The sequence below is a fragment of the Hemitrygon akajei genome, chromosome 13 (assembly GCF_048418815.1).
Source record: "Hemitrygon akajei chromosome 13, sHemAka1.3, whole genome shotgun sequence".
In the NCBI taxonomy this organism is placed as follows: Eukaryota; Metazoa; Chordata; class Chondrichthyes; order Myliobatiformes; family Dasyatidae; genus Hemitrygon; species Hemitrygon akajei.
This window is the reverse complement of record NC_133136.1, coordinates 107,618,993-107,639,992: the sequence shown is the minus strand read 5'-3', so window position 1 is coordinate 107,639,992 and position 21,000 is coordinate 107,618,993. Positions and strand designations below refer to the sequence as shown.

The window sequence follows — 21,000 nt, the reverse complement described above, 5'->3', positions numbered from 1 at the left end:
TGTTATTAATTTCATTGGATTATATAGTTGCTTAAGAATTTTAACAGCCCATTACAATTTTTAAATCATTGTAAGATGCGAAGATGATACACATAGTCTATAGTTTCTAATTCTGTGATGCCAGCAATAGACCATCTGTGTTATTTGTGAAAGAATGATTATAATTGTGTTTCCTCGCCTTACTCTACAGTGGAATAACATCTCCGTTTCTTTGAATCAATAACACAAGATGCACAGTGATCAATTAGATTTTCATATCTTGGTAATAAAATAGGGTTCATGCATATTTATCATTTTGATTTGCCAAGTCTATAAGTACAATTATTAACTTCTGCACCTTAAATATTACCAAATTAAAATAAAGTTATTTTGTATGTGAAGTTGATTATGAAGCGCTTAAAGATGTCAGTTGTAGCTCAGTTGATAGTTAGAATTGGAAGGTTGTAGTTTCAAGTCACACGTGAGAGATTTTAGCACAAAAATTCTAGCCTAATTCTTCAGTTATAGAACCAAAAGAGTTTTTTTCATATTTGTACTGTGAGAGAAGACAAGAATGCTGTGGATAACATTTTAGCCCTGAATCGAGAGAAATGCTGTGTTTAGAAAAAATAAGTAAATTAATAGAGTGCAAAATCTATTGGCGCAATCTGAGGTTTTGAATGACATTACAAAACTGCAAATTTTAGTGATTTGTATTTTTTGCAAGTGGATTACTGTCAATGAAGTTACGTCTATGAAAATAGTAAAGGCTGGTGTCACTCCATGAGTCAGGCAGCATCTGTGAAGAAGGAAGTGATGTTTTTTCATCAGCATTAAGAAATATTAAAGTTCAGAGGAAGGCAGTGGTGAGAAGAACAAAAGGAAAGTCTGGAATGGAGTTGAGACTTAGAGTCTAGATAACACAACTTCTTTTGGTGTAAAATGGTGGGGAAGACTTTATTTCTAGCGGTTTTGTCTGATTTAATATGAGAAACAAGAAGTAGTAGCTACAGAGAATCTAAAATAAAAGAGAATGCTGGAAGTGGAGACAGAAGAAATGGCAGAGATGAGAATATTAAGCAACAGTTGAATACACTGGAGGAACTCAGTGTGTATGAATGAAAATGGACAGTTGATATTTTGGATCCTGAATTTGATCAGGACTCGGTTGAGGAGGAAGAGTTAATGTAACAGGATGACATCATATCAGAACTGCATGGTCTGACAAACAGGGAAAGCTTGTTATCTGAAATAGTTGTATTTCATATTACATGTCAAATGCTGCAAAGTGCAAGATGGAAGATGAAATACAGTTCCTCAAGCTTACATTAAACTTCATTGAACATTGTCAGAGATCAAAGTGGAACTAAGATAGAAATTAAATTCACAGGCAACTGATAGCCTGTTAATTCCTTTGTAGACTGAATGTTTCTAAAGTATGAGCACTAAATGACAATGGGTGGAAGACACCAAAAGTGATATAGATGTTTGAAGGAAGGGATTTGCAACCTTCTGTTCATAATACTGTCATCAAAACTGCTGAGAAAGGACTTGGTCAAGGAGAGAGAAAATAGTCAGGATAGGTTGACATATCCTCTGTGGAACAAATGCAGTTTAAAACAGTGCGTCTATTAGGAGAGTCCTAAAAGTGCATCATGGGGGTTGGGGGGGGTGGGGGGGTTGGATGGAAATGGTAGAAGAAGATTGTGCTGGGTTGAGGCACTATGGTGGGAAGATCTCTGGAGGAAATTAAGTTATTAGTTGGAAGAGCATTCATGATCCAGCAGGGATTATGAAGAGGGTGGGGAGAGTATGTCCAAGATCTTTTGTTTGATTTCTTTGAGGTTGAGGACAGTTTTCTGAACCACAGCACTGCATTTGGCAGCTGACTTGATGATAGTATTAATGAGAACTGCAATTTCATTTGGGGATCAATTAGATTAATAAAGGCATGTGATAAAGTTAAGATGCTCTATATTGCATCAGCACTTACTGATGAATAGATCTTGAGAAGAAGAGACCAGAGGAAGAGGATCCAATTCTCAAGTTAGATGCAAGGGTCCACAATCTGGGATGAAGACCCTTGGCGGAGAATATTGAATTTGGGTAAGAAAGTATTGGAAGAAAAGTTCAGTGTCATGTCGGGCTTTTAATTCTTTGGGATGGGGACATGGGGGCCCAAACTAGGGTTTATTTAGCAAAGGTAACTCAGCTATTTTTCAGATAAAATACTTTATGTTCTAAACATATTCTTAAATTTCAGCAACAATTCTACTAATGTTAATTACTTCTTTTGAGGTCACCTAATTCATTTTCAAGACTTACTTAAATTTTTGCTGCTACCTACTTGTGTTGACATTGTGCATATCTGTGTTCTCCCTATAATTGCTTGTGTTTCCTCCGGATGCTCTGGTTTCCTCCCACATTCCAAAGACATGTGGATTGGGGATTATTAAATTGTGGACATACAATATTGATGTTAGAAGCATGGTGACACGGACTGACCCCAGCACATCTTCGGTCTCTGTTGGTCATTGATGCAAACAATGCGCTTCACTGTATATTTCAATGTTTCAATGTACGCTAACTTTAATCTTAATGGTTTTGCTGCCTTGTGATACTGAAAATCTGATGAGTATTTCCTCTGTTCTCAAAACCTTATTTTAGTATGTCACTGCTATTAAAGTATCCGAGATGCCTTGGTTTGATGATGACAGAATAGTTTCTGAAAAGGTAAAGGAGTAAGAAACACAGCAGTCCTTGCTTCAGCCATTAAAAGTTAGCATTGAATGGGCCTGCATGATGGGCATTGTAGCATATCTTTATAATTGGCTTCTTCTGATGCACTTTTTGAGCTACAAGATGATGATTCATTCTCACGCCAAGACTTGTTTTTATTTCACAGTTTTCACCAAAATAGATCTTTGTAAACTGTTCTGAACTGCACACTAACAGGATTTCTTGGGCTGAAGTCTCACCCTAGCACTTGAAATAACATCATTGCTGCTTTTGTGGCCTTGTGATTAAGCTACGTTGTTTCAAGCAAAATGTGATGATGTAACTTGAGTTGGATTAGTTCATTCTTCTTCCTGTTTCCCTTCCTCTATCCCATGGAAAACAAAATATTAGATCAAGACATTTAAAATACCTGCACATTTAAGCAGTTTCAAAATTAAACCTCATCACTTCAATATTAAGTATTGTTTCACTTATGGAAAGCACTTTTTTCTAAAGCATGTTTACCAAACATAACTTCGCCACATAGTGGTTGTGACTATTTAACTTTGCAGATGATTTATTATTGTGTACATATAGACATGCTTGGCTACTGTAAAACAGTTTTTATGTTTGTAATTTTTGATCTAGTGCTATCTCAAAGGTAAGTTCATGACTATGTAAAGCATATATGTCAAACTCAAGGCCCGCGGTGGAATTATCTTTGGCCCACGAGATAATATCTAATTACTATTAAAGCTGGCCCCAGTAATCGAAGCGCCTATGGCGTATGATATGGCGTATGATATGGCTAATGCTGAGTTTATTCAGGTACCAGGTTTTCAGGGTTTTTAGTGTTTATTCGGCAGTCTTCTTCATAAGAAACGGAATTTGTAAAGTGAAACACTTTGCAGTTATAGCAGAGACTGAGACACATGAAAGCAGGCTGAAAAAACGGAGGCAACGAAAGCTGCGTTTGCACGCGTCCGACTGATCCGGCCCGCATGAAGCTGCATTTTGCTCAATCCGGCCCGTGACCTAAAATGAGTTTGACACCCCTGATAAAGAATCATTTGTGTTGCACTGAAATACTCTGTTTTGCTGTTACAGAAACCTGCTCGTTACCGTAGAGCTATTAGCTATGACAGTAAAGAATACTACCTACGACTTTCTGCTGGAAATCCAACCATGTATCCAGATACAATTGAGGAGAGTTCGGAGGGTGAAACCACCCATCATGAACCTGAGCATGGAGAAGACACAATTGCAAGAGTTAAAGGTTATATCATTGTATTATCTGAAATGCTCCTTAATTGTCTTGCAACTGATGTACAACAGGACTTTTGTTGCACTTATTTTAAAATTATATTTTCCAGATGTTGTAATTACACAATTTTTTAAAAAGCAAAACAAAAATAAATGAAAATTACGTGACCTTTCAGGGTGGCATGATGGCACAATTAGTAGCTCACAGCTCCAGCATTCAGTTTAGAATTCTGGTGTTATCTGTTAAGAGTTTACACATTGTCCTTTTAAATAAGAGGGTCTCCCCTGAGTTCTCAGGTTTTCTCCTGTATCCTCTGTTTGGTGGCAGGTTAATTAGCTATTGTAAATTACCCCCCGTGTATGTGGGTGGTAGGTTAATGGTATTCAATCAGAGCTAACTCTTGGAATATATTCCACCACTTACTAAGAGAGAATGGGTTGCAGGAGTGGGGGTAAGTCAATTGGGGAATGAGATTGTTGGAAATGCTCTTAAGTACTGGCAAGGACTTAAAGGGCTGAATGGCCCTTTTCTGTGTCATAGAGAAGACATGAATTGTGGAATCTCATCAAATATCCTTCAACCTAAATTGGACTTAATCTACTTTCATAATAGCAGTTATATTCCAAAATGTTAGTACAGCATGAAGAATCATTTCGCTATCTTGAAGATCTAAATGGAAATAATTTTCCTTGTTATAAATGTTTGTTTATAGTAAAATGTCTTCTAATCTGTAAAGGTGAGTTGTTCACTCTGATCTCTTTAAACATAGTCATTCAAGGGCCGATGAAGGGTCTTGGCCTGAAGTGTCAACTGTTTTCTGTTTTCCGTAGATGCTGCCTGGCCTACTGAGTTCCTCCAGCATTTTGTGTGTGTTGCTTTGGATTTCCAGCATCAGCAGATTTTCTTGTGTTTGTGATTTACATAGCCATTCAAGCCTTGGAACATGTTTCATAACTAAGTTTGCTGAACTGTACCTCATCCTATAACTTCGTACCCTATAACCTTCTTCACAATTTTTTCAGTTGAACTAGGACCAGCTTTTTGTAGGGCCATATGAGTGTTACGTAATTAAGTTGACTTACTCTGATTTTATCATCTTATTTGTATCTTTGCTTCTTTGCCAAAGGAATTAGTTTCCTTATTGAATCATTTTAATATTACATCAGTCTTAACCTTCTAAATGTTAGGATACAGACAAGAATTGCAAGAGGATGGGAACCAGAGTGCTAGAGCAGCTTGTGGAGTGCGTGTGGGGAAGGAAGATGTTATGCCTACATAACGAAACAGGAATCGATAAGTTGAGTAAGCATGATGGGACTAATGTTCTGAGTATTTCAGACGGTAACATAGGTAAGGCGAATGAGCTTAGACCATGGATAAACATGTGGAATTATGATAGTGTAGCCATTAAAGAGACTTGGTTGCAGAAGGGGTAGAACTGACAGCTCATTGTTCTAGGGTTCTGTTGATTTAGACATGATAGACAGGGAGGTATTGAAGGTAGTTTTACTGATCAGGTAAATTGTCACAGTAGTGCTCAGACAAGACAGACTAGAGGGCTTGTCTACTGAGGCTATATGTGTGGAACTGAGGAATAAAAATGGGATGACCACATTGATAAGATTTTATTATAGACCTTCAAACAATCCATGAGATTTAGAGGAGCAAATTTGTAGAGATCACAGACTGCTGCAAGAAACATAAGGTTCTGATAGAAGGTGATGTTAACTTTTCACATATTGACTGGGCCTCCGATACTATAAAAGGGCTGGATGGGATAGAATTTGTCAAAAGTGTTCTGGAAAGTTTCCTTAATCAGTACATAGAGGTCCCAACTAGAGAGAGTATGATGCTAGATTTCCTATTAAGGAACAAACTAGGGCAGGCGACAGAAGTTTGTGTAGGGAAACTCTTTGCACCTAGTGATCATAATACCATTAGTTTCATGATAAATATAGAAAAAGAGAGGACTGGTCCTCAGGTATGGATTTTAAATTAGAGAAAGACCGATTTAAATGGCACCAGAAAGGACCTAACAGGTTTTCCAGCAAAGGGATGTTTGGTAAGTGGGGGGCCTTCAAAAGTGAAATATTAAGAGTATAGAGTTTGTATGTTCCTATTAGAATAAAAGACATAGCTAACAGGTTTAGGGTACTTTAATTTTTGAGGGCTATTGAGGCCTTGATTAAGGAGAAGGAGATGCATCAAGGAACAAATTAAGTGCTTGAAGAGTTTAAGAAAGGGAGTATAAAAGCTTGAGAAGGAAACCGGGGCTAAAAGAAGGCATGCGGTTACTCTAGCAGATAAAGTGAAGGGAAATCCCGAAGGCTTTTACAGATATATTAAAAGCAAATGGATAGTAAAACTAATCCACTTGAAGGTCAATGTGACCATCTATGCATGGAGCTAAATGAGGTGGGAAAGATCTTAGATAGATTGTTTGCATCCATATTTACTTCGGAGACAGATTCCATAGAATTGAGGCAAAACAGTAGTGAGGTCATAGACCATATTCAAGATTCAAAAACTTTATTGTCATTCTAACGGTACATCAGCTCTGCAGGGCAGAATGAGAGCGTTTCCCAGGAGCAGTGCAATCATAACATAACAAACTCAACACTAAATAATAAACATAACAATAAATAATAAAACACAACAGCCACATGTCAGTTAAAAACAAGTTATAAGAGTCCAGTGCAAGTTAAAAGTGTCCAAAGCAGAGTCAGATAGAGCAGCTATTTAGCAGTCTGACTGCCTGTGGGAGGAAGCTGTTTAGTAGCCTTGTGGTTTTAGTTTTGATGCTCCTGTAACGTTTACCTGATGGCAGAAGAACAAACAGTTCATGGAGAGGGTGTGAGGGGTCTCTAATGATGTACCGTGTCTTCTGAAGGCATCGACTCTGAAAGAGGTCTTGGACAGAAGGTAGGGAGACCCCAATAACCTTCTCTGCTTCCCTAACCACCCTCTGCAAGGCTTTTACAGAAGAGGAGAGGATTATAGAAGAGGTGTTTGCAGTCTTAACACAAATTAAGTGGATAATACCCCAAGGCCTGACAAAGTACCCCCTCAGACCTTACAGGAGGCTGGTGCTGAAATTGCAGGAACCCTGGCAGAGGTATTTTAAAAGTCCTTAGCAGCAGGTGAGTTGCTAGAGGACTAACGTTGTTCGGTTGTTTGAGAAAAGCTCTAAGAATAAGCTGGAAAACTTTAGGCCGGTGAGTCTGACATCAGTAGTTGGTAACTTACTGGAAGGTATTACAAGAAACATGATTATATATATAACTATTTGAATAGACAGGCTTGATTAGCAATAATGAACATGCTTTGTGTGTGGTAGGTCGTGTCGAACCAATCTTAGAGTTATTCAAGGTGGTTACCAGGAAAGTAGATGAAGGAATGACAGTGGACGCTGTCTACAAGGATTTTAGCAAGACCTTTGACAAAGTTCCACGTGAGAAGATGGTCCAGAAGATTCAGTCGCTTGGCATTCAGGATGAGGAGTAAATTGGATTCAACATTATCTTAGCAGGAGAAGCCTGACTAGTAGGCTTCTCTGACTGGACACCTGTGACTAGTGGTGTGCTGCATGGATTAGTACAGGGTTCATTGTTGTTTGTCATCAGTATTATGATTTGAGTGATATGGTAAACTGGATCAACAAATGTGCAGATGATGCTAAAATTGTGGGCATAATGGACAGCAAGGAAAGCTATCAAAAATTACAGCAGAATCTGGACCAGATGGAAAAATAGGCTGAATGTGGCATTGCAGGTAGATAGAGTCGGAAAATGAAATGTTTGGCACATTGATCTTCAAAAATCAGAGCAATGAGTGCAGGAGTTGTGAAGTTGTATAGGATGTTGTATAGTATACCATATTATATGCGGTTTAGATAGGATAAATACATGCAGGCTTTTTTCCCTGAGGTGGGGTGAGAGCAGAAGTTGGGTGTCATAAGTTTAGGGTGAGGGTGAAATATCTAAGAGGAACTTCTTCCCCCAGAGTGTGAACGAGCTGCCAATGGAAGTGGTAGATGCAGGTTCAATTACAACACTCAAAGAAGTTTGGATGGGTATGACGGGGTGGCTAAGGTCTGGGTGCAGATCGTTGGGACTAGGCAGAAAAGCAGGCTAGCACAGACAAGATTGTCTGAAGGCCTACTCTCTGCGCTGAAGTGCTCTGACTCACTTTCAAACTCCAAATCCATAGATTTAGGGTGAAGGGTGAAATACTTATGGGAAACTTCCTCACTCAGAGGGTCGTGCGTATGGAATGAGCTGCCAGTGTAAGTGATGGATGCAGTCTCAATTGCAACATTTAAGAGAAGTTTGTTGTTGAATGAAATGACGGTTCATCTATGACCTAGATTTATGTTTCTGTTTTTTTCTGCATTGCACCTAACTTAATTTCCTACACAAATATGTCAAACCCAGTTTTGAAATTAATGGTTGTCGTAGCATCATTTGCTATTTGAAAAGAGTTCCAGATTTTCATCATCTGCATATAGAGTGGATTCCGGTTAATCAGGGCAGCCGCTTATTTGGCACAACTCCTCAAGAACAAAAACTAATCGATAAAATTGCCAGAATTCCCTTTGTTTGTTTGGAATACAATGCTGCTTAATTGGGGCAGTAGAATTTTGCTGAACAATTTCAAACTAGTGTCAGTCATGCACTCTTGTGTGGCCATTAGACATTACACCGTGCTTAGAGTGAACAGTTTTTAAATGGCGTCAGTTGCATGCGATTGTGTTCAAAAATTATTTATTTCTGTTACTGATAGTTGGCAAGAAATAAGGAGTTAAGACAATTCAGAACTGTTTTGGTCAGTATGGTTTTAAGCATTAAGGCCAGCCGAGGTGACAATTCCTCTACTTCAAGTTAGGTACTATGAAAACTGTTAATGTTACAATGAAAATGAAGATTTAGAGAATGCAATAGTCGATAACATTGTATGAAGTCAGTCCATTATCTGCACTAGGTGTCAGCACTGATTTTGTTCATTGCATACACTGGATGAATTCTGATAACTATTAGGAAGTAAGACAGACAGACATACTTTATTGATCAACGAGGGAAATTGGGTTTCGTTACAGTCGCACCAACCAAGAATAGTGTAGGTATAGCAATATAAAACCATAAATAATGAAATAATAATAATAATAAGTAAATTATGCCAAGTGGAAATAAGTCCAGGACCAGCCTATTGGCTCAGGGTGTCTGACACTCTGAGGGAAAGGAGTTGTAAAGTTTGATGGCCACAGGTAGGAATGACTTCCTATGACACTCGGTGTTGCATCTTGGTGGAATGAATCTGTGGCTGAATGTACTCCTGTGCCTAACCAGTACATTATGGAGTGGATGGGAGACATTGTCCAAGATGGCATGTAACTTGGACAGCATCCTCTTTTCAGACACCACTGTCAGAGAGTCCAGTTCCACCCCCACAACATTACTGGCCTTACGAATGAGTTTGTTGATTCTGTTGGTGTCTGCTACCCTCAGCCTGCTGCCCCAGCACACAACAGCAAACATGATAGCACTGGCCACCACAGACTTGTAGAGCATCGTCTGGCAGATAAAGGACCTCGGTCTCCTCACTGCTGGGTTTTCTAATTTGTTCTGTGTTTCATTTAAATACATAGTTAGTTACACAGTTTGTTTTTCTAGTCTTTTTAACTATTTCTAATAAACTTAACTAATTGGGGCAGCCATTTAATTGGGCTGAAATGTACTGGCCCCACTGTGTCCCAGTTAATCGACATCCACTGTGTGTTTTGTGTGTGTGTTTATATCTGTCTGAATATATGTGTGTGTATGTATACACATGTGTACAGTACTATGCAAATGTAATTCAAGGTACATTTATTATCAAAATATATATACCGTATACAAACTGGAGTTTCATCTTCTAACCCCAAGGTCATATAATGTATACGTGTGTGTGTGTACACTAGATAAGTCTTACATATAAATAAATCTAAGACTTGTGCAGTACTGTATGTGTGTATGTATTTATATAAATGTCTGTTTTCTATATTTACTGCTGATAGATCCAGCTAATTTTTGACTGCATTCCCTAGTTCTTATCTCCACACATTAAAAATAATAATATCCTTCTAATTCTAATAAAGCTGTTTAATATCTTACAATATATATTAAATGGTCCTTTAACCATCTAAATTCCATAGGAGTTAGTTTCTTTAATCATGAGTAAATATTTACTTTTGAAGTATACACGTGTATCAATCTATATATCACATTAATGCAGCTTTCCTTCTAAGTCAATCTGTGATTCTTAGAAAGAACTACATTTGAGCATAGTAGTACTGGTGATGTCTGTTGCTATGCATATAAAATTAATGATCACTGTGAATGGACTGTAAGTCTTTTTACATCTGTTCTTTTAAGATTTCAAACATTTGTATTCTTTGAAGGGCCAAAATGGATAACCACTTTTACCTATATTAAATCAGTTGCCACTATAATGTCAATTGATTTGAGCCAGTTGTCTTACAACAGTGCCTACAGCTGCAACAAATCTGCATATATGGCCTTGCATTACCCCATCTAAGTTTTTTGATTGATAGGTCAGATCTGGTTCATCAGGGATACTCAAACGGCATTAATCACGTCCTGCTAAAGAGTTTATCTGTCCATTTCACATCGAATTAGTGTAGCTGATACCCAACTTCCTTGCATTTCAGCTTTTGTTAAAGGTCCTTTGAGGATCTGAAGGCTTTATAAATACATTTCCTTGCCCACTATTTCAATCACCACTTTGAAAACTGATTGAGACCATTAGGCATGCAATCAAAATAGCGTCACGGATATTACTATCATAAATTTGCTACTGCAAAAAAAGTGACCTGGAAATGTTTTAAGAAAAAAGAGAATTTGCATTAAATACAGTAGCCATGAAATTAATGATCATGTGTAACAAGCTGTACTAATTTTATCCATGTGTATGATTTGAATAAAAAGAAATTTAATTAATGTCATTCTTCAGGCAATCTCTTAAGATATGTACATTTTCATTAATTTTGCAAAGTAACATAAAATATAATTGTATAGGGATTGTGAAGCCACCTTTGAAACGTTCACGTTCTGCCCCTGATGGTGGAGATGATGACAACACAGAACCTTTCCTTGACCAGGCTTCTGAAGCAAGTTCAGTGGAAGAAGAAGAGAAGACCGATAACCAAACACTCTTACGATTATTAGAAGAGGGAGAAAAGGTACATAAACCAATGAATATATTTTTATCAGAGGTGTAGAGAAACCTCAGTATGGATTTAGAGGAACTGAATAGATATAGACAAGCTTGAAATTTTACAGCAAACAGATTAAGTTGCCTTACTAGAAAAATTAGTGTTTTTTGGTTTCCTTTTTTATATAAATAACAAAAAAATGTTGTTTGACTGGCTACATAGTGGATATTTTGGGTAAAATGGGAAATAACTAATATTAAGATTTTAGCCCTTTCTGCTCCAGATTAATGTAGTTGCTGACTAATGCAAGGTAATTTGAATGATGGTTACAGTAATACTACCAGATCCCATATCAATCAATGGTAATGCAACAAATAGATTTCAAATGACAGAACTAATATTAGTGATATAGTTTTGCAAGATGATTTTCTCTTGTCAGGTGATTTGCAGTAGTGGCTTAGTCTGTCATTACATGCTCACTAGATTTACTTTTTTTAAAACTTCATTGGAAATCAGCCCAGAAGATTGTGTATATTTCATTCCTTTGAAAAGGAACTAGACAGGGGAAGGGCTTATTCTAGGCAATAATATTAGCTTGAAATGCAAGTATGAGTTAAGCACAAAGAACACAAAATAAAAACCTATTTAATCATGTCACCAGTCTCCATTTTGAAAGAAAAAAAGATCTACAGTTTTAAAAAATCATAGTATCCCGGAATAATAGAAAACTGACTAGCTGACTTCTCATGGAGTGTGACTAATTTACAGTCTTTGCCTAAGAGTGGTTGGCCATCTACTTAAGTTTAGCTGCTGATTATCCAAACCAAACATTGCATGAAGCCTTAAGAGTCTGGCCAGCTGTTGGGCCCAATATCAAATGAGGCTCTGAGACTGACCACTGGAAAGACTAACACAGTGAAGGCTGTGCTAGTTCAATTTCCTTCTGAATCTGATAGCATGTGAAGTCCCAGAGATTGATCACCAGATGGGCCTGGCATCATGAGACCAGGAGGTAATGCAAGTTGCTAAGGCTTTAGTAATAATAAAACTAATATTGATAATTATAGTGCATATGTTGTCCTCCTTCAGTTCTGAAGTCACAGCTTTGCTGACAAAAGTAGTTCTGATCACTATGGTTTCAGAAGTCACTACAATTCACCTTTTTTTGTATTTGGACTGGCCCAGGTATTCACGTAGCCCCCATTTACCCTCCCCTTCACTTGTGAAAAAATGAAACATTGAACTTCAAGGTGAAAAAGTACCCCTTTAACTGAATTAAAACAGGTTCAGCTGGGGACAAGTGCTCTTTTGGGTGGATAATTGGAAACAATTCTGTCCAGATATAGATTAAATTTTGTAGTGATAATACTTCTGAAGCTCCTACCTTTTATCATTATCATTCTACACTTAGGGATTTGCAGCCATGTAAGGTATTATGGAGAGATCCTGAAGCTGCCAATGATTTAGGCATTTCCACAGAATGTAATTGTTAGTTATGTAGAATCATCATTTTTTTCTAGTCTTCAGCTTGTGGCTGCATAAGTATGTATTTCAAATCGTGAGGCTTCTGCATTTAAGTTGCAATGCAAATTGGAAGTTCAGAGCAATGATTGTCTCCAATGAGAAAAGGTCTAAACACCTTCCTGTGACATTTAGTGTTGTTATCATTCTCCCACCATCAACATCCTGGGAGTCATTATTGAGCAGAAGTTCTGTAGCTACAAGAACTGCTCAGAGTTTTGCATTGAGTTGGAGCGCCTTAGAATCATAGACAAGTACAACACGGAAACAGGCCATACAGTCCATCTAACCTATGCCAAAATGATTTAACCTGTCTGCTCCCATCAATCTGCATTGGGGCCATAGGCCTCCATATCCCTACTATCTGTGTACCTATCCAAACTTCTCTTAAATGTTGAGATCGAGCTTGTGTGCACCACTTGTGCTGGCAGCCCATTCCACACTCTCATGGTCCTTTGAGTGAAGAAGTTACCTCGTAAACACATCACCTTCGACCTTTAACCCATGACTTCTGGTTGTAGTCCCACCCAACCTTAGAGGAAAAAGCCTGCTTGCCTTTACCTTATCTATACCCCACACGATTTGAAATACCTCTGTCAAATTTCCTCTCAATCTTCTATGTTATGAGGAATAAAGTCCTAACCTATTCAATCTTTCCTTATAACTCAAGTCCTCTGGACTCGGCAACATACTTGTAAATATTCTCTGTATTATTTCAACCTTACTTACATCTTTCCTATAGGTAGGTGACCAAAACTGGACACAATACTCCAAATTAGGCCTCATCAACGTTTTTTACTACATCAACATAACATCCCATCTTCTGTATTCAATACATTGATTTATGAGTTGAAAAAGAATGATATATTCAGCAAGTCATCAGGCATGTGTGGAAAGAGAAATAAAGTTAATAACTCTGGTCACTGGTCTTTCGGCTGAACAGTACAAGTAGGAAAACAAGTATTTTTAATTTGCAAAGTCCGGGAGTGTTTTGCAAGTATTCATCATCTGAAACAATGCTTACATCAGAGAACCATTACTGTCTAGGGCAGGGGTTCCCAACCTGAGGTCCACAGGTCTAGGGAGAGCTCAAGTGGAAAAAAAAGAGAGAGAATGGGAATTGGTTATCAGAGGTCAGTACTAAAGATAAGATACAGAACAGCTAAATGAAACTTGAAAGGTTAAACAGCATTACTACAAACTAGATATAAAAAGGACACTAGCAAAAAATGTACTGTCATTGGAAAAGGTATTTCCTTTTATCAACATATTTTCATTGTTAGTACATTTCACTTTAATTTGTTTATGAAGAGAGTACATTCTACAGTGAGCTTTTAGTGCAAAGCCTTACCTGTTGGAAGTATACAGTATAAGACTGATGCTTTAATTGTCAATTTTTCAATATGGTAAGATCGAACATATGAGTTATGCATTTCCAGAAATATTCTTCTATTAGGTGTGTACTGCACCTGCAGCTTAAAATTGTAGTGACCCCTTTTGAATGTGGTATGTTACGTAATTAAGTTATGCACATTTTCAGGATTGATAGTTCAACCAGATAGAACGAAAAACATTTACTGATGTAGATGAAAGTCCTGAAGTAGCTCATTCTATGATTTCAACATAACATCCCATCTTCAATGTCTCACTAACAATAATCATTAATAAATTTCATAAACTGAAAATGTCGTTACTTGAGGACCTAGATTTCCTGATTCTCTTCTTACAAATTTTTGCTGGTGATACTAGTGTTTCCATTTTATCTGTCAGAAATTTTATATTGTGAATTGCAAATTATTGCCAGTGCTGGATATCTAAAAGAGAAAATGATCCTGTAATCTTTCAGGAAATAAGGGAAGCTTTTGCGAAAAGATGGAAGTTTTGCATTATTAGAAGAATTCCAATTTTAAAAGTTTCAGTGTAACAATAATGTTGGTGATGTAGATTTATCAGGGGACTATTAACAATAGTATTCAATAAATAGGTTTGTGGTCTGTTTTAGATTCAGCATATCTATCGATGTGCTCGAGTACAAGGGTTGGACACCAGTGAAGGACTCCTCTTGTTTGGGAAAGAACATTTCTATGTGATTGATGGTTTCACAATGACTGCCACCAGAGAAATTCGTGACATTGAAACATTGTCTCCAAAGTGAGTTTTTGCAATATTCAACTTTGGTATCCTTTGAGTTAGTTGTCCTATATTTGTATATTGGGTGCCTCTAAATTGCACAACCTGCCTTCTCTGAACTACGGAGAAGTTTTTTGTTTTTGTAGACTGCTGTGTGCCAAATGAAAAACAGATTTATGTTACCTATTTCTCGAGAAGAGTTTCCTCCTGCTCCAGACCCATGACAGTGTCTGAGCATAATGACCATCAATCCTAACCTTCCCTCTACTTAATTCTCAAAGGTGCAATCCTTGAGCTCCAACATCAGAGATTTTGTTTTTGCCTTCAACGAAATATCCTGTGAAGACTTTAGAAACCTTGCCTTCTGTAAATAGCAATCTTCACACTTCTCCATAATAGCTTCATTTTCCAATTAATCACCAAGTCACTGATGGTGTATTCTCCCTTGAAATAGTGCAGGTGAGAGTTCAGCGTTTGGGAACTGGGGTTGTTTCTTCCTCCTGTTATGCAGTAGAAATTGACTGGATCATTGCTGTCCAGTCCTGATGAGGGTCTCAGCCCGAAATGTCAGCTGTTTACTCATCTCCATAGATGCTGCCTGGCCTGCTGAGTTCCTCCAGCATCTGCAGATTTCTTGTATTTGTGATCGTATTAAGAATATGTGGTCTCAATTCACAAATGAAATTAAAAGCAAATCAGTACCACTGTCATGTCAAAATAATAAACACAATTGATTTGATATTGCAACAACCCTGTTTCTTCAGGAAGCCTAAACATATTGGAAAGGTAGAGGAAGCAGATAGACTTGGAGGTCATTACAAGGTAAAATTCAAGCAAATAAATGGATAGTCAGTGTTTTGGATTGAGACTCTTCCTCTCGATCTTTAGGGAGCAGTGTCTCAAAAAGGCAGCGTCCATTATTTAGGACCTCTAGCACCCAAGGCATGCCCTTTTCTCACTATTACCATCAGGTAGGAGATACAGAAGCCTGAAGGCACACTCTCAGCGATTTAGGAACAGCTTCTTCCCCTCTGCCATCTGATTCCTAAATGGTCATTGAAACTTTGGACACTACCTCACGTTTTTTTTAAATATACAGTATTTCTGTTTTTGCATGTTTTTTAATCGATTCAATATACGTAATTGATTTACTTGTTTATTATGTTTTGTTTTATTTATTATTATTATCATTTTTTCTCACTGCTAGATTATGTATTGTATTGAACTGCTGCTGCTAAGTTAACAAATTTCAAGTCACATGCCAGTGATAATAAACCTGATTCTGATTCTGACATTCTAGATGAAGGATTGCAGCCCGAAGTGTCATAGGTCCATTTCCCTCCATAGATGTTGCCTAACCTGCTGCTGAGTTCCTCCAGCAATCTCTTGTGTCTCCTTCATGCAAGGGTTAATGTATAAGAAGCGTTTGATGGCTTTGGGCCTGAACTCACTGGAGTTTAGAAGAATGAGGGGGGGGATCTCACATAAACCTATCAAATATTGAAAGGCCTTGATGGAGCGGATGTTTCTTGTACTGGTAGATTCTAGGACCAGAGAGTACAGCCTCAGAATTGAACAGTGTCCCTTTAGAACAGAGATGTGGAGGAATTTTATTAGCTGGAGAGTGGTGACTGTGGAGGCCATGTTATTAGATATAAATAATGTAGAGGTTGATAGGTTCTTTGTTAGTAAGGGTATTAAAGATTTCTAGGAGAATGCGATTGAGAGAGATAACAAATCAGCAATGATGGATTGGCAGAGCAGACTCGATGGGCCAAATTGCTTTCCTTCTGCTCCTATATTATATCATCTTAAGGATTTTTTTCAGTATTTTTTTTTTACCTGTGCTCTGCAGTCATTGCTTGAGATTAGGGTGTAGTCCTGTGGTGCTTTCTGCCAGCCAGTAATCTGTCATTCATGAGTATTCTTGTATGAGCATAAATAACAGTTGTTGACAAGATATTGAACCATGGTTGGATTTATCTCAACTAATCCAGAATGCTGTCTTATCTACTGTATTTTAACAGATGTGTTGCTAGCAGGACTTATTGTGTAATAGCCAGAAAAACAGCCACCAACTGATATTCTGATTTTGTTATTATAATGCCCTCTACAGGGAGTACTAACTGAACACTAGGATTCTCTGTTACTGAAAATATTAGTGGAATCTAATTTAAATTCAGTTATATTTTATGACGTAACCAGTATTGGCATACCTCTGGTTTGGTTTTTTTTTTAGCATGCATGAGCCAATTATTCCCAGAGGTGCGCGGCAAGGCCAGAGTCAGCTGAAGAGGACTTGCAGTAAATTTGCTTATGAAGACATCAAGGAAGTACATAAGAGACGATATCTGCTGCAGGTGGGGATCCAATTTCCCATATTAAAAGTATTATTTTTACATGCATTAATAAAATCATCTGTTTTATTTCTTCTGATTCTCAAATTAACATCTCTTTCAGCCAATTGCAGTTGAAGTTTTCTCTGGTGATGGACGAAACTATCTTTTGGCCTTCCAGAAAGGAGTTCGAAATAAAGTATATCAAAGGTAGGAGGATTTCCTGTGTGAAACTATAGCTTACAGGGAGATTTGATGAATTTAAGTGTATTATGTTTATATTTGATGTATGTACAATAAAATACTTCGTTATTTTAGTTATATCAAAATGTTCATAGTCTGTTTTATTAACAAGGTAATTTGATACTTCTTAAAAAAAATCTTTGCTTATTGCTGTATGTCCAGAAACACTGTAAGTGGGTGCAAATACTATAATTAACATACAAGATAATACAAAGTATTAAAAAAGCTGCAAGTTTATATATTATTTGCATTTCTCTCTGCATAAGTATTCTAAGTGTAACCTTTTGTTTTGCTACTGAAACAACTGGCGAACGTTAGGCTACTTCTAATTCCAGTTCCATCGGTTTCTGACAAACTCAGTATTTGATATGTATATCCATCTATAGACCATAAAAGGAAGATATAATTGTTTTTAAAAATTAGCTCCATTTTTTAAAACACCTGACACCTCCATAGCTGCCTGTGGCAACGAATTCCACAGGTTCACCCCTCTTCTGGCTAAAGAAATTCCTCCTCATCTCTGTTACAAATGGATGTCTCTCTGTTCTGAGGTTGTGCCTTCTGGTCCTAGACTCCCCCACTTTAGGAAGCATCCTCTCCACATCCACTCTATCTGGGCCTTTCAATATTTGATAGGTTCATCTCAATGATTCGCCTCTTAAACTTCACCAAACTGCTGGGATGCACTACTACCCCTGGTAACCCATTCCAAGCAGCTATTCACTCTATTTTAAAAAAACACCTAACTTGACCTCATGTCACCTTTAAACTACCAAGCCTTACCCCCTCTCCAAACCTCCAGTGTTGTCAATTCTTGATGATAAGATCTGACTGTCTACTCTACCTATACCTCCCATAATTTTAAAAGCCCCTATCAGGTCTCCCCTCCAACCTTTTCTTATAGTTCATACCCTCTAATCCAGACAGCATCCAAATAAACCTCCTCTGCACCCTTTCCACAGTCTCCATATCCTTCGTTTACTAGAGCGACTAGAATTGCACACAATACTCTTGTGTGTGGTCTGACAATTTTTATATACCCGCGGTATGATTTCCCTACTCTCATACTCAACACCCCTACCATATCCAGTTGTGTAACCACTTGCTGGCTATTCCTAAGCAGGCCATGCATTTCCACGTGCACATAAATCCTATCCTTCCCTATACTCCCCAGTAGCTTCTTTACCTCTGATAGGAAGCTCATTGGCCTATAATTTCCTGGATTATCCCTATTTCCATTCTTGAACAAAGACACAATATTTGCTACTCCTTTGGGACCTCGACTGTTGTTAGTGAGAACAAGAAATACTTGTCAAAAGTCCTTGAAATCTCAGTTGCTTCTTTCAACATTCTGGGATATATGCCATTAGACCCTGGAGACTTACTCACTTTAATGCTTTCGGAAGATTCAGTCTGACCTTTTCCTTAATCTCAAAACATCCCAGTACATTGGCATGCCCCACTCTTCACTATTCTCCAATTCCTTCTCAGTAAATATGGACACGAAGTGCTCAGTTAATACTTCAGCCACTTGTCCTGATCCCAAGCACAAATTCCCTCCTTTATCTTTAAGTGGACCTACCCTCTCCTGAATTTATCCTCAATTAGTATAAAATACCATGGGATACTCCTAAGATCCTGCACATCAAGGACATTTCATGGTCCCTTTTGACATCCAAATCACCTGCTTGGGCTCCTTCTTGCTACCTTTATTCCACAAATGCTCAGTCTGATTTTAGCTTCCTAAAGCTAGCATATACTGTACCTCCTTTTCCTTCATAATTAAATTAAGGATTTCTAGGGTTTTCCAAGGTTTCTTTACCTAACTGTCCTTGTCCTTACTGGAACATGCAGATCCTAAACTTTGATTAACAGATCTTTATACAACTCTCACGTGTCAGACATGGATTGTCTTGACAGCATCTGCTCCCAATCAATGCCCCTTAGCTCTTTTATCCTCTGGCAGTTTGCCCTCCCCCAATTTCAAAGATTCAAAGTACATTCATTATCAAATTATGCATGGAGTATACAACCCTGAGATTTGTCTTCCTGCAGATAGCCACGAAACGAAAAAACACCACGGAGCACATTCAAAGAAAACATTAAACACCCAATACCCCCGAGAAAAACAATTTGTGCAAATGGCAAAAAAAAACAAGCATATAACACACGGAATACTAAACATCAAACCACAGAGTCAGCAAGACAGTCTAGGAATGTTCAGTTTTAATCATTTGGTGCTGTATCGTTCATTGACTACAGGCCACAGAGCCAGTCCACCCCAATCAAAATTGTGCAAAAGAGCAATTGAAAAAAGGAGCAACCAGAAATACATGTAACATGAACTGCAGAGTCCTCTAAAAATGAGTCCAATCTACAAACCAAGCCAATTAAACCTTGCCCATGATCCAAGACTCCTGCACCTTCCTCCAGCAGTAGCCAGAGAGAAGGAGTCTGGTCAAACACGTGCGGACGGCACTGAACACCCACTTGCCTTCTGCTCTCATCCTTGTTGATTTCAATCTTGCTCAATGATTTTATTGGCAAGATCGGCGAGAACCCGATAGCGTGTGAACATGGGTTCACACTCCACTATTAGGCCACACACTCCATTCTCAACCATGCCGCATTCCCTCAGACAGCAAAAGCACCAGATCGCTCATTTGGCCCAAAACCACATTATCAAAATGTAAATTGCAGGCTCTGATTGCACTCAGTTTAGAAGTAGAAGTATAATTTTTTTTTAAAGGAAGTAGTGTAGCGGTGTGCTACACACAGCGCTGCAATGACAACATGGAGTCGGTGAGCTGCAGTTGCAAAAGAGATTTATTCAAACTTCGCGGCCTCGCTTTAAAGCCTTCCTGATCCCGCCCTCCCCGGGCGGGAATGCTGTAGGGGGCACGTATTCACAGTCCTGTCCCGCACGCAGGCTTTTCCCCTTGCTGGTGAACCAGGCTTGGCGCCCTTTTTGGGACCGGCCTCTATGCCGGCGTGCGCCACTTTGTGAGCCGGTTGGAGTGCGCTGGGAAGTGGGTCGCCACTGGTTTTTTTTTCTTGATCTGTCTGCAGGATATGACCATTAGTCACGTTCATTGGTGGTGCCATCTTGCCATAAGTTTTAATACCTTACCGCAAGGTCCAATCAAATTATTAGTCGTAACTATCTTAAAACATAAAGTGTTGTGGTCAGTATTCACAGAATGTTCACCGACTCTCCGGTTCATCACCTGGTCTAGTTCATTTCCCAAAACTAGGTACAGTGTGCTTTCTCCACTAATTGGGCTGTCCACATACTGTTAAAGAATCCCTCTTGAGTGTGTCATATACCCTGTGACCAGGTTACCAAACCAGCAGAAATGAAATAATACGTTGGAGTCTGGTGGTACTGTAACTAAAAATGTTTATTAGTAAACTAAGTAATACATCATATATACAGAAGTGTGGAAATAGGAATCAAAGCAGGCTCTATCGAAGTCTAGGGGTAAATGAATAGTCTTAAAACGGTGTAGAGTTCAGCTCAGTTTAGTTTAAGTTGAGGTAGTTGTTGTGGCACCGTTGGGGGGGGGGGGGGGAGAGAGAGCGAGAGGTGATGTAGTTGC

At 38.3% G+C, this 21,000-nt stretch overlaps 1 protein-coding gene across 2 annotated transcripts in view; it reads left to right on the top strand.

Moving 5' to 3' along the window:
* The window catches only part of wdfy3 (WD repeat and FYVE domain containing 3), a 333,550-nt gene that overhangs the window by 266,046 nt on the left and 46,504 nt on the right, over positions 1-21,000 (top strand). For both annotated transcript variants that reach the window (XM_073065240.1, XM_073065239.1), the window contains 5 exons: positions 3,805-3,973; positions 11,035-11,198; positions 14,695-14,843; positions 17,062-17,182; positions 17,283-17,368. In XM_073065240.1, coding sequence (XP_072921341.1) covers positions 3,805-3,973; positions 11,035-11,198; positions 14,695-14,843; positions 17,062-17,182; positions 17,283-17,368 — 689 coding nt within the window. The remainder of the gene's footprint in view (positions 1-3,804; positions 3,974-11,034; positions 11,199-14,694; positions 14,844-17,061; positions 17,183-17,282; positions 17,369-21,000) is intronic.